Genomic DNA, 15,000 nt, shown 5'->3' on the forward strand with positions numbered 1-15,000 from the left:
TAAACTTAAAGTCCCCCTGTGGTGAAAGTCCAGCTTTTAATGTTGTTTATGTGTCTATGTGGTGTTTTTAATCTGCTTTAAGACAAAGCATGTGTAAGTTCGTAAGTCGACAGCATTGCTGAGTATTTCCTCCTTAAAACTGCAGTGAACCAAAGACAGTCTCAAAAACACACTTTGAAATCGCTGGTGTTTCTGACGTCACAAACTACCTTGTAACCAATCAGATCAACGTGTGATCGTTTGTCACTGCAAAAAAAAAGATTTTCTTACTCCGTATTTTTGTCTTGTTTCCAGTCCAAAAATCTAAAAATTTTAAATCAAGATGGATTTACTAAAGTAGTAAAAATGTTTTCTGGGGGGAAATTTTTTTCTTATAACAATAACTTCATTTTGATTTTTCCTCCCAGATAAAAAGACATAATACCTTATGGCATTTTACTACTTTAGTAAATCCATCTTGATTTAAGAATTTTTAGTTATTTGGACTGAAAACAAGACAAAAATACTGAGTAAGAAAATCATTTTTGTACTTTACAAATAAACATTATTAAATAAAATCGAGTTTTTAAAGCAGACCAAGTAGCCACTGCAATAAACATGATTATTACATGGTTCCATGAGGTGAAGTTTATGAATTCTGGAATTTCAATCCACATCCGTATGAATCCTGTGTGTAGAGTCAGGCGTCAAGCGCTTCCCAGAACACACGGCCAATAAACACAGAGCGCTAAAGGCATAAAGTTAGAAACAATTAAAATGTCAGTTTGTTTAAGAAGCATTATTACTGTTTAAGCTGCATATTAATAATGATTCATCTGAGCGTGTGATGTTTACATACTTCACGGAGAGAGGGACGTCGAGAGACGGGAGAAACACCAGAACACGCCGCAGAAAGAAGGGAAAATAAAGGACAAAAATATAAAAATAAACAAATAAAATGTATAATAAATAAGCAAAATAAATAAAACAAATCTATTTGTCTGACGTTGTAACGTGCAAGTCATTTCTGTAGTTTTTGGATCGAGGAGTTTGAGTTCTGAAAGTTACAGCATGTTTTTATAGTACAATGAACTTAACCGATGATAATAATAATATTTTAGATATTTAAAATGATGAAATATTTCTCTGAATATGAATACCAGGACAGCACACACAGCTCCCGCCGTCTTAAACACACAGATATTCAGACTTCACAGAGAGAGAGACGTCGAGAGACGAGAGAAACACCAGAACAGAAAGAAGAGAAAATAAAGGACAAAAATAAATAAAACACTTAAATACACAATAAATAATACAAGTAAAATACATAAATAAGCAAAAAAAATCTGTTTGTCTGATGTTGTAAAGTTCAAGTCATTTCTGCAGTTTTTGGATCGAGGAGTTTGAGTTCTTGAAAGTTACATCTTTTTTTTTTTTATAGTACAATGAACTCGACTCATGATGACATTTAAAATAATGAAATATTTCTCCGAATATGAATATCAGAACAGCACACACAGCTCACGCCGTCTTAAATGCAGATATTCGGACACATGGTCTCCTGACGCCACATGCTAGTCATTAGAGCTCGTCCAATGAGCGGACGGAGATGACGGAGGCTCCGCCCCCTCGTGCGCTTTGATATGATAATCAGGAGCGAGAAAAGTAGCGGATGCATTCGAACACATGACTCGAATTAGCCGTCGTGTTTGACCCTGCCCTTCGCTGATTCCTCTCGATTGTGTTTTTGGGAGAGTTGCACTGCTGATGGAGCACGCCTTCTCTCATCGGCATGTGTCCGCACAAACACACAAGCATGTGATTTACATGAGGACACTGTAAAGCTTTGGGTGTACAGTAGTACTTATGAAAGCGCTATATAAACGCCTCATTCATAACATGTTCAGAGATCAAGACACACATTCACAGCCACACATTTCCTCACCTCTCCTAACAGACTCAGATCTAATCTACAATAACAAATAAATATGGTGCGAGCAGCAGTTATCGGTGTTCAAGCACTTTAAGGCCATAAAAAGGTTTTATTTAGCAAACATCTCGATCATAGATGGAAAATATGGACAATTTACTGCCAAAACAGGCAATTTACTACGGAAATATGTGTTAAAGCTTTTTAACAGTTACTGAGGTTGAGCCAGAAGATTAGGGACGCACGGATTGAACATTTTAGCCGATAACCGATAACTCTTTATTTCAGGGGTTTTCAACCGGTGGTCCGCGGCCCCCTGGTGGTCCGCGGCGGCATTGCATGTGGTCCGTGACATGCATTCCAGCCTACGTAATTTCACTATTAAATAATTAATTTTTCCAAACATTTCCAGAATATTTGCACATTGGTGTGAATACACAATTTTATGAAAATATCAAAAATAATATAGAGGAGTTGAGATTCAAACTGACACAGGATAGGCTAGCTTTGCACCTATCAGGTCTATGCTTTGCAACGTCATATACGTACACATTCATCTTGCGCGCGAAATAGACCAGCATCTCGGAGAGTTAAGGAAATACATTATTGAGGTTTCATTGAAAAGACGCTTAATATTGGTGAATTTAAATTTGGAGTGGAGTGGAGCTGTTAGCTATAACGTTTCTAACTAAGGCGAAGATTGCTAGTCAGCACCAAGCATGGATCGCTTTTTAGTGAGGAAAGTGACAGATGTCAGGACAGATGGACAGGCTTCTGCTGCATGCTCTTCAGACAAAGCTACAACGTCGGAGGAAACAGGGAAACGTAGTGGGAAACGAAAAAGAAAATACAGTGAAGATTATGTTAAATATGGATTTACAGTAACGACTGACAAAACAGGAGAGGAGGTACCACTGTGTTTCGTATGTTCAACGTTGCTTTCAAATGAATCCATGAAACCGTCGAAACTTTCTCGTCATATGGAGACACATCACAGCTTCTTGAAGGCCAAGCCTATTGAGTATATGCAACAGATGTTGCGTGATTTCAAAGGACAGCAGACGCTCATGAGAAAGAGTGCAAAAGTCAGTGAAAATGCACTGAAAGCCTCATATCTGGTGGCTCTCAGAGTTGCGCAATGCAAAAAGCCTCATTTAATTGCAGAGCAGCTGATTTTGCCAGCAGCTATAGACATGTGTAAAACCATGATGAACGAAGAATGTGCTAATAAATTAAAAACTATTCCTTTGTCAGATAGCACAGTCGGACGTCGAATTGAGGAAATGGCAAATGATGTGAAAGAGCAGCTGATAGAGAAACTTCGATCAGTTCAGGGATTTTCAATTCAATTAGACGAGACGACAGATATAACAAATGACGCGCAACTTTTGGCATTTGTGCGATACGAGGATAATAGTGCGATGTGCGAGGAATTTCTCTTTTGCAAACCACTGCCAGGGCGAACTACAGGTGCCGAGATCTTTTCAGCCCTTGATGACTTTTTCAAAGAACACAATATTTCGTGGCAGAAGTGTGTGGCGCTATGTAGCGATGGAGCCAGAGCAATGAGTGGCAGCCAGACTGGATTGATTGGGCACGTAAAGAAAGTAGCACCGGCGATAATTTGGACACACTGCATGATTCATAGAGAAGCTCTGGCCGCCAAAGATCTCAGTGTTGAGTTCAGCGAGGTGTTTGATGCTGTTGTTAAAACTGTAAACCTGATAAAACGAAAAGCATTAAATACACGCCTGTTTGCATCCCTATGTCAAGGCTTAGGAAGTGAACACACCTCTCTCCTTTACCATTCAGAGGTGAGATGGCTGTCTCGCGGCGCGGTGCTCGCCCGTGTGTTTGAACTACGTGACGCTATCTATACTTTCTTGTGCGAGAAGGAGTGCACTGAACTGGCTTACATGTTCAAGGACAGCCACTGGTTAACTAAGCTGGCGTATCTCACCGATGTTTTTGCAGAGCTTAACAAGTTGAACACTTCAATGCAAGGGAGAGATTCAAACGTCCTGCAGCTCTATGAAAAACTAGAGGCATTTGTTAAAAAAATGTCAAGATGGATAGAAAGAGTGGAGAGTGGTAACTTGGCTATGTTCCCTTCAGTTGAGGAATATTCTGACAGCACTGACATTAAAGACATTGTGTGTGAGCATTTGAGGAAGCTTGTGCTTCAATTCCGAAAGTACTTCAATGATTCTGATGAGTGGCGCTGTGACAGCAAATGGATCCTGCTCCCATTCAGTGATGATGCAGCAGCAGGGTCAAGCTTAACTACTGTAGAAGAGGATCAGCTCATAGAGATGTCCACAGACTCTGTCAGGAGGCATATGTATGATACACAACCCCTTGTGAAGTTCTGGATAAGTTGCCAGACAGAATTTCCAGAGCTTACAGTAAAAGCAGTGAGGTGTCTTTTACCCTTTCCAACTACATACCTCTGTGAGAGCGGTTTTTCCACACTGGCATATCTAAAGAACAAGTACAGGGCAAGGCTGGAACCAGAGAATGATATGAGGCTGTCACTATGTACCACTATATCACCACGAATAGACAGACTGTGTGGAAGTCACCACGCCCAGAAATCCCACTAACAGGTAAGGAGTACCCCCCCCCCCACACACACACACACACACACACACACACACCCACACACACACACAATAGTGGGCCGCCGATTACTTGTTAGTCAGAATGGTGGTCCCTGGCACAGAACCAGTTGAAAACCCCTGCTTTATTTTAAAGCCGATGACCGATATATCGGCTGATAAATCTAAATTCACATTTTTAGATAATTTTTGAGAGCCTAATTATAAAAAACAAAAGTCTCACCATTAAAATCCATGTCCCAAACTCACAATTATAATGTTTAATAATTAAAAAAAATAAAAAAAAAATAAAAAATTGTGTAGCCAATATGACATGTTGCACTTACTGTAATTAAAGTGATTTCAATCATATTTCAAGCAATTCAACACCATCATGTTGAACAGTGCGCATCTGAAGAGTCTCAGCTGGAGGAAACAATACATTATTTATCAGCTTTAATATATTTCGGCTAAATTTTCTTATTGGGCCGATAACGATAACAATAAAAATGATCATCTATTGGCCGATACCGATATGGTATATATTGGCCTGAAGAATGAAAGCTGTATTGTATACTTTAATTATATGAGCAATATCACACTCATAGCTAGGCTAAATGGCTCAATCTATTTCAGATGGGTGTGAAAAGATTGTTTTATCAATAAAATGAAAGCACTTTTCAAGTGTTCAAGGGTTTTCCAGCACTTCAAGCACCTTGTAGGAACCCTGTAATTAGCTAACGCTGATCACTAGCCTCATGCTTTGAGCGGTGTCATCACTCTGAGCTCTGAGACGCGACGCCACACGCGAGACGGCGACACTATTGATCGAGTCTGGTTCTCGGCCCGGCTCTATTGCACCGTCAGGACTGCGACTCAGACCTCGTCTGGTGTTCCCGGAGGCCGGTTTCTCAGAAGGGTGATTCAGAACGAGTAAACACACACATGACGGATGATCTGCAAACGCGGCGCTTGTGTTTAGCCAAGACAAGAGAGTTCCAGCATCTATTAACCTTTTCACGGTCGCTAAAGGCTAAATAAATAATTTCACTTTAATCACACACAGAAAGGCAGAACTTCGCCGGATACTCGCTTATAAAAATGCATTAATCCTAAAATCATTTGAAATAATAGTAACATTAGTTAATGCATTAACTAGCATGAACTAACAATGAGCAATACATACAGTATTTATTAATCTTAGTTAATGTTAGTTAATAGAAATCCAGCTGTTCATAGTTTGTTCACAGTGCATTTACTAATGTTAACTAATACAACCTTTGATTTTAATAATGTGTTAGTAAGTGTTAAAATTAACATGAACTAAGATTAATAAATGCTGTAGAAGTATTGTTCATTCTTAGTTCATGTTAACTAATGAACGTTATTGTAAAGTGTTACTGAAATAATAATGTGTGTGTTAATCAGAGAAGCCTTCATCTCTCATGGCTAAATGAGGTTCATCTCTGGGAAGCTGGTGATTAAATGGTTAACGTGACGTTTGAGATGTTTTGGATGCTCTGGTTGAATATGCAGAATGTAAACACGGACTCTGTTTGTTTGAGCATCACGACCGGCTCAACACAGCAACACTGACACACTTCAGCTGTGAGGATCAGATCCGCGAGGATAAACTGCAGATATCTGAGAAACACCAACGGGAGATTCTCTCACACACTCACTCTTCATAAAGCTCCAGAATGTGCCAGTGACGGGTGACCTGTACATTTATACCAGCCGAAACTCGTCATAAACTGTTTCCATTCATGTGTTTTTATGCACATTTAAAAATGAATGAAGTCTCTCACAATTTGATGAAACTGACCAACAAAGACTCGATAGGAGCGATGATTCAACTGATGTAGCAGAAGCACAGACTGACCACACACACACACACTAACCCGACCCCTAAACTTACCCATCACATACACACACACACACACACACACACACACACACACACACACACTAACCTGACCCCTAAACCTACCCATCACACACACACACACACACACACACACACACACACTAACCTGACCCCTAAACCTACCCATCACACACACACACTAACCTGACCCCTAAACCTACCCATCACACACACACACACACACTAACCTGACCCCTAAACCTACCCATCACACACACTAACCTGACCCCTAAACCTACCCATCTCACACACACACACACACACACTAACCTGACCCCTAAACCTACCCATCACACACACACACACACTAACCTGACCCCTAAACCTACCCATCACACACACACACACACACTAACCTGACCCCTAAACCTACCCATCACACACACACACTAACCTGACCCCTAAACCTACCCATCACACACACACACACACACTAACCTGACCCCTAAACCTACCCATCACACACACTAACCTGACCCCTAAACCTACCCATCTCACACACACACACACACACTAACCTGACCCCTAAACCTACCCATCACACACACACACACACTAACCTGACCCCTAAACCTACCCATCACACACACACACACACACACACACACACACACACACACTAACCTGACCCCTAAACCTACCCATCACACACACACACACACACACTAACCTGACCCCTAAACCTACCCATCACACACACACACACACACACACTAACCTGACCCCTAAACCTACCCATCACACACACACACACACACACACACACACACTAACCTGACCCCTAAACCTACCCATCACACATACACACACACACACACACTAACCTGACCCCTAAACCTACCCATCACACACACACTAACCTGACCCCTAAACCTACCCATCACACACAAACACACACACACACACACTAACCCGACCCCTAAACCTACCCATCACACAGACACACACACACACACTAACCCAACCCCTAAACCTACCCATCACACACAAACACACACACACACTAACCTGACCCCTAAACCTACCCATCACACACAAACACACACACACACACACACACTAACCTGACCCCTAAACCTACCCATCACACACAAACACACACACACACACACACACACTAACCTGACCCCTAAACCTACCCGTCACACACAACTTTCTGCATTTTTACATTTTCAAAAAAACTCATTCTGTGTGATTTATAAGCTTGTTTCCTCAGTTTAGGCTACAGTGACACGAGTCCCCATGAGTGTGTGTGCATTCAGGCTTAAGTCCCCACTCACTCACACACACACACACACACACAGGCGATGTGGAGCCCAGCTGATTGATCAAGTGTGTCTGGACTGTTTTGGGTCCAGCCTGAATTTTTAACTTCTCGGACGCCAGACCAGAGACCAGCCATTACTGTCACAACTGCACAGTCCAGTGAAACACACACACACACACACACACACACTGCTGAAAGAGTCACTTCTGCCTGACCACAATAACTGACTTGAATGAAAGCCAGTTAATGTCCATGCACCATAAATCTCAGCCGCATCGTTAAATAGATAAAATATTGTCGAATATTGTCTTTTAAAGCCCATATGTAACCTGTACATCTGACCAGAACAGCACTAAGTACTAGTGCACAGCGGGATTATGGGGAATAAGAGCTCAAAATAAGCTTATTAATGCAAGTACTAACAGTAAATCCCTCATTCCTTGCATGTCACTAATAAATTACTCCAAAGCACAATGAACTTTATGAAACCAACACATTGTCATCACATGATGCGGCTGTTAAAAGTAGTTTCATGCACTTTAAATAAAAAATAAAAAAATGATTCTAGTATTTTATGGAATATTACGGTGTTTATTCTAAATGATTTATCGGTGCACAACATTATTGTTTTAATAATCTTGAATCAGAATAAGTTCCTCTCGCAGCATCTCTTCTCTTCTCTGATGATGTGGGCGGGGCTATAACCTGTCACTCACAGGAGATCAGCCAATAGCAAACCACAACCATCCAATCAATTCCCCACAGACACAATCAAACAAAATAGTTTTTGTTCCAGAAGCGCTTCTCTCGATATACGACACAATAGAGGAGAAAAGATCAGCGCAACTTCCCTTTCATGAGGACTTTAAGGATATTATGTTTGGCAGTGAGACACATAATGTTCCTGAAACCCCCTCTAGTGGTAAAAACAATGTGATTTCCTTTAATTACAAGCTATAAACACTATGTATTTATGTTAACACACAAAGCATCTTTACAGGAAGCACTGACCATTATATAAACCCAGCAAAGATATCAGACTAATTGGTCATGGCTGTGACGTACCTTTTTGGCTTTGTTCTTCTTCTCATACGTGTCTGATAGCGGTTTCTTCTTGGCTTGTAAGGCGGCTTTAGAGAACAGATCCTCAAATTCTTTGGCGTTTATGATATTGGGCTCTTCCAGCGAACTCCAGAGTGTGTTATTACTGTAAAACACACACACACAGCAGTGATCGATCAGCGTTTGAGAACGCTCTTAAAATAACACTGATGGAGGAACAGATGTGAGATGTTAAAGTCGGCAGGAATTGCAAAGGCTAACAGCATTCGTTTAACGTTTATTTCTACTCTCTGAGTACGTTGCTGTGCTGTGATTCCATTAAAACTGAATATAAAGACACTGAAATTGATCTGGAGTATTTTTGAACGATTCTCTCAGACAAGAATTATTTGGTTTCTGCCGTTGCTGAGAAACACGAGCAACACAAACGAGATGGTGTACGAGGGAGTCTTTAAACAGTCTGGTTTCCACTCCTTTATCCTGAGGGAAAGACTTTACCCTGGTATTCAGGGACAGGCATTAAGCTGGTTTAGATCGTACCCATCAGACCGTAACCATTTTGTCTTTTTAAAAGGGAAAAAATCAGTACAGTAAATTACGGAGTGCAGCAAGGCTCTGTGTTCGGACCTCTGCTATTTTCAATATATATGCTGCCACTTGGTAATATTAGAAGAAAACATGGAATTAGATATATATTTAAATCACACCCAGATGAAATCTCTAAATTATTAAGTGTGTTAAATATATAAAATATTGGATGACCTGTAATATTCTTCTGTTAAGCTAAGACTGAGATATTACTTATTGGACCAAAAACCTGTACACAGAACCTATTAGAATATGATTTGCATTTAGAAGGATGTGCTGTAACTCCGTCCTCCGTTACAAAAACAGCCTTTTTCCACCTCAGAAAACATCGCTAAGCTCCGGAACGTTCTCTCTGTTTCTGATGCAGAAAAACTAGTTCATGCATTCATGACCTCTAGACTAGATTACTGTGATGCATTACTAGCTGGTTGTCCTTCATTCTCAAACAAGCTACAATTAGTCCAAAATGCAGCCGTTAGAGTTCTTACTAGATCAAGAAAATATGATCATCATATAACACCAATTTTATCATCTCTACACTGGTTACTATGGAAGCTTGTTTCCGCCACAAAATTAAAAATTTGAAAAGTTGATTGCAACTTTTTATCTCACAATTCCAACTTTTTTTCAGTTCAGAATTGCGTGATCTAAAGTCACAATTGCAAGTTATAAAGTCAGAATTGCGTGACAAAGTGACAATTGTATGTTATAAAGTCAGAATTGAATGATATAAAGTTCAATTGCATGTTATAAAGTCAGAATTGAATGATATAAAGTTCAATTGTATGTTAAAGTCAGAATTGAATGATATAAAGTTCAATTGCATGTTATAAAGTCAAAATTAAGTGATATAAAGTTCAATTGTATGTTATAAAATCAGAATTGAGTGATAAAAAGTTCAATTGTATGTTATAAAGTCAGAATTGAGTGATATAAAGTTCAATTGTATGTTATAAAGTCAGAATTGAGTGATATAAAGTTCAATTGTATGTTATAGTCAGAATTGAGTGATAAAAAGTTCAATTGTATGTTATAAAGTCAGAATTGAGTGATATAAAGTTCAATTGTATGTTATAAAGTCAGAATTGAGTGATATAAAGTTCAATTGTATGTTATAAAGTCAGAATTGAGTGATAAAAAGTTCAATTGCATGTTATAAAGTCAGAATTAAGTGATATAAAGTTCAATTGTATGTTATAAAGTCAGAATTGAATGATATAAAGTTCAATTGTATGTTATAAAGTCAGAATTGAATGATATAAAGTTCAATTGTATGTTATAAAGTCAGAATTAAGTGATATAAAGTTCAATTGTATGTTATAAAGTCAGAATTGAATGATATAAAGTTCAATTGTATGTTATAAAGTCAGAATTGAGTGATATAAAGTTCAATTGTATGTTATAAAGTCAGAATTGAGTGATAAAAAGTTCAATTGTATGTTATAGTCAGAATTGAGTGATATAAAGTTCAATTGTATGTTATAAAGTCAGAATTGTGTGATATAAAGTTCAATTGTATGTTATAAAGTCAGAATTGAGTGATATAAAGTTCAATTGTATGTTATAAAGTCAGAATTGAATGATATAAAGTTCAATTGTATGTTATAAAGTCAGAATTGAATGATATAAAGTTCAATTGTATGTTATAAAGTCAGAATTGTGTGATATAAAGTTCAATTGTATGTTATAAAGTCAGAATTAAGTGATATAAAGTTCAATTGTATGTTATAAAGTCAGAATTAAGTGATAAAAAGTTCAATTGTATGTTATAAAGTCAGAATTGAATGATATAAAGTTCAATTGCGTGTTATAGAGTCAGAAATCTGACTTTTTTTTCTCAGACTTTTTTCTCTTTTTCTGAGATATAAACTAACAATTCTGAGGAAGAAAACAACAGTCTTTTTTTCCTTAGAATTGGACTTGGACACAATCCTGAGAAAATATGTCAGAACTCACAATTGAGAGATTAAAAGTCACAATTATCTTTCAAAATGATTTATTCTATGGCGGAAACAAGCTTCCATAGGTTACCTATTAAGTTCCGTATCAGTTATTAAGTATGATACCTGAGAATGTTCAGGCTCAGACTCTCCCAGTTTAAATCAAGATTAAAAGTGCATCTCTTTAACCTAGCATTCACATAATGCACTTTCTGTAGAGCTGCTTTGAAACGATATGTATTGTGAAAAGCACTATAATAATAAATGTGTTTGAATAGAATATATTAATGATAAAAAAAATAACACAGGCTCAGAGTGTAAATGCCAGTATTTTCAAGCTCAATGATCTGGTCTTCTATCAAACTCTTTCATAAAACACACAGAAATGCAGTAAAAGCCACAGATGTCATGGCTGAGGAGCGTGACTGTAATGATGTAATATAACAGCACTACTGTAAGGTTTACTGCAGGCGCGTGTGGGGAAGAATCACTGTATCCGTTTCTAATCCCTCTCACAGTAACACAGGCCCGTAAAGCTGCTCATATAAACACTTGAACACGCAGCGGAAGCTCACTGAGCCCGTGACACAGATGCATGAACACAGCACTTCATGTGTGTGTGTGTGTGTGTGTGTGATTTAACATTATTTTCAACTGAAAATTAATGATACGGATTAAAACTGATCATTTACATTCATGCATTTGGCAGATGCTTTTATCCAAACTGACTTTCATTGCATTCTAAGTATATATGCGATCAGTTCATGCATTTTCCGGGAATCCAACCAATGAACTTGGCATTGCTAGTAAATATGATATTTGTGGTAACACTTTACAATAAGGGTCCAATTAGTTAATGCAGATGGACAGAGACATCCCTGAATGCGTTTCACTGATTAAATTGCAACTTTAAAGTCCCCCTGTGGTGAAAGTCCAGCTTTTAATGTTGTTTATGTGTCTATTAATCTGCTTTAAGACAAAGCATGTGTAAATTCATAAGTCGACAGCATTGCTGAGTATTTCCTCCTTAAAACTGCAGTGAACCAAAGACAGGCTCAAAAACACGCTTTGAAATCGCTGGTGTTTCTGACGTCACAAACTACCTTGTAACCAATCAGATCAACGTCTGATCATCAACCAGTGGATCTCTGAGCTGAGTGAGTGAGTGGAGGCGGGGCTCATTTGCATATTCATAGAACTGCGCATACTAAATGAGGCAAGGGTGTCGAGTTACATTCAAGATATTTTAAGGCATAAAGACGTTTTTTTCAAAGAAAAACGCTTAAATGTGTAATTTTGGTCAAAGGTGAGTTTTAAGGGATAAAATTATTGACTAAAGGGGGACTTTAAGGCCAGAACCATTTATATTTGACAGACATTTTGTACTAAGTGCAAATAGCTTTAAATGCTATTTATTTACACTAAGTTCAATAGTACGGAGCGCCTAAAGGGACATGGTGATGGACAAAATATAAGATGGGAGGAAATATAATGTCAATTGCTCGCAAAACCTTTGCGTTTCTCAGGGGAATGCAAGTGAAAACAACGTTTCTTGAGGAAATGCCAAAGTTTTGCAAAAGAAGAAGTAGTTTCTCGGGGGTATTTCCAAATTATTATGAATTTTTTTCACAATTGCAGATATTTTGAAGAATGTCGGAAACCAAATAACATTAGAAACCACTGACTTTCACTGTATTGCAAAAAAAAAAAAAAAACACTTTTCAAAATATTGCTCGTGTGTTTCACAGAAGAAAGAAAGAAAAGAAGTCATACATTTCTTGTGTCTGGTGTAGAGGACTTACTTGTTGTCCTGAATCTGAATGCGGTTCCAGTAAAGCGGTTTCATGGGGCAGGCCGGTTCCACCGCAGGCTTACGAGGCGCTTTCTCAACCATCGGGCCGAATCCAGAAAAGCCGAGAGCCGGAGGAGGAGGCGGGCCGAATCCCGGGATTGGAGGAGGAGGAGGCGGGGCTCCAGGGAGACCAGGAGGGGGTGGAGCCGGGGGAGGGGCCCCAGGGAGGGGTGGCGGTGGAGGCGGAGCTTGTGCTCCTGGAAGGGGAGGAGGAGGGGGCGGGGCATGTGCAAACCCAGGTAAGGGTGGAGGAGGGGGCGGGGCATGTGCAAACCCAGGTAAGGGTGGAGGAGGGGGCGGGGCATGTGCAAAGCCAGGTAAGGGTGGAGGAGGAGGTGGACAGGGGGCGGAGCTACCTGGAAGAGGTGGTGGAAAGGGGGCGGAGCTACCTGGAAGAGGAGGTGGTGGAGGCGGAGCTCCTGGACTCACGCCTAAACTCACACTAATGGAGTCCAGGTTGAGTTTTTTAGGCAGGCTGGAGCTGGAGTTCAGTGGTTTTGCGTCGTCACCCTCGGGGGTTTTGATGAAGGTCTCGCGGTCGGTCTGGACACACACATTGCGGAAGCTTTTGGGCGGCAGGTCGTCTTCGGTGGACACACACACCTCACGAAGCTCGCGGCGCTCCCGTCCAGAGACACACGCCTGTTCCCGCTGGAGCCCGTCGATGAGCGACTGCAGACGGGACACGGCCTCCGCGTGTTCGCCTCGGACCTGGAAGAGCCGCAGCTCGAAATCTGCCTGGATTCACACGCAAGCAAAAAATGACCATTACTATCAGTCAAGATGGTCAATAACAAGAACATCGGACAGGGTTCGTACAGAGACTGTAAAATGAAATTCCAGGACTTTCAAAGGTCTTTTTCTTCAAGGACTACAATCAGAGATGTCATTTATCAAACAACATCTTTCTTTACTATCTATCTTTTAAATTCTAAAAAAGGTAAATCGATAAATTAAAATAAACGAATAAAACAAAATGGTACAAATAAAGAGCAGCACAAGCAATGACTGTGGAAACTTTAACCATTTAAAGGATACAAAGGTCTCAATTTCCTTGTTCTTTCCTTGTTTTATTTGTTTATTTAAATTTTTTCTCACGTGAATATATGATTGACTTGAATTAAAGCTGCATCATATACTTGATGATTTCTATAAGCAATATCGCGATTTATATGAGCAATATCTACATCAGAAGGGCTCTGGCGTTAATTGTGTGTGAAAAGATTGTTTTATCAATTAAAGTTAAAATAAATTTCCCATATATTGTCTATCAATCATTCAAGCACTTTTCAAGCACCTCTTCATAAATATGGTAAATATACCTCTTCATAAATGTTGTTTTCAAGGGTTTCTTACATTTCAAAAAGTCAAATTCAAGCACCTCGTACGAACCCTGATCAGAAGATCTTAGAAACTGCACAATTGAAAACCACTAGTTGTGCATTGCTAAGCAATATTATATTTTTTTCAATATAAAAATCTAGAAAGTTAGGTCTATTATTTACAAGAAACACTGAATTTACTCAACAACACCAAATCACACGCATCATCTGTAATGGTTTCAGAGCGTCTCTATCAGCGCTGGAGCGGCACATGTACACTCTTCCTTCAGTCTGAGATGATGGAGGGTTTCCCTGAGCGAGCGCGACAGCCTCGACCGCAGCTTTACAGAGGAGATCGAGACACGTTCAGCAGTAAAACATCATCTTATGTCATACGAGGAGCCGCCAGGAGCATCTGGAGGCCGTCAGAACATCGAGGCTTTCCTTCATTCTGCCCTCACATCCAATATCACCTATTCTTTTATTCTATAGTTCATTTATTATTCTCACTAAGCGAGGACAGCAAAATAAAGTAA

The 15,000-nt window shown here is 39.5% G+C and overlaps 1 protein-coding gene across 5 annotated transcripts in view; it reads right to left on the bottom strand.

Moving 5' to 3' along the window:
• The window catches only part of LOC307148392 (formin), an 81,931-nt gene that overhangs the window by 41,578 nt on the left and 25,353 nt on the right, over nucleotides 1-15,000 (bottom strand). For all 5 annotated transcript variants that reach the window (XR_013819451.1, XR_013819452.1, XM_079853876.1 and 2 more), the window contains 2 exons: nucleotides 13,093-13,880; nucleotides 8,766-8,907 (listed from right to left, as the gene is read on the bottom strand). Coding sequence is in view for 3 of the 5 variants with exons in the window: in XM_079853876.1 (XP_079710002.1) it covers nucleotides 8,766-8,907; nucleotides 13,093-13,880 (930 nt within the window). In the remaining 2 variants the exon portion in view is untranslated. The remainder of the gene's footprint in view (nucleotides 1-8,765; nucleotides 8,908-13,092; nucleotides 13,881-15,000) is intronic.

Source organism: Squalius cephalus, assembly GCF_949319135.1.
Source record: "Squalius cephalus genome assembly, chromosome: 20".
Taxonomy (NCBI): domain Eukaryota; kingdom Metazoa; phylum Chordata; class Actinopteri; order Cypriniformes; family Leuciscidae; genus Squalius; species Squalius cephalus.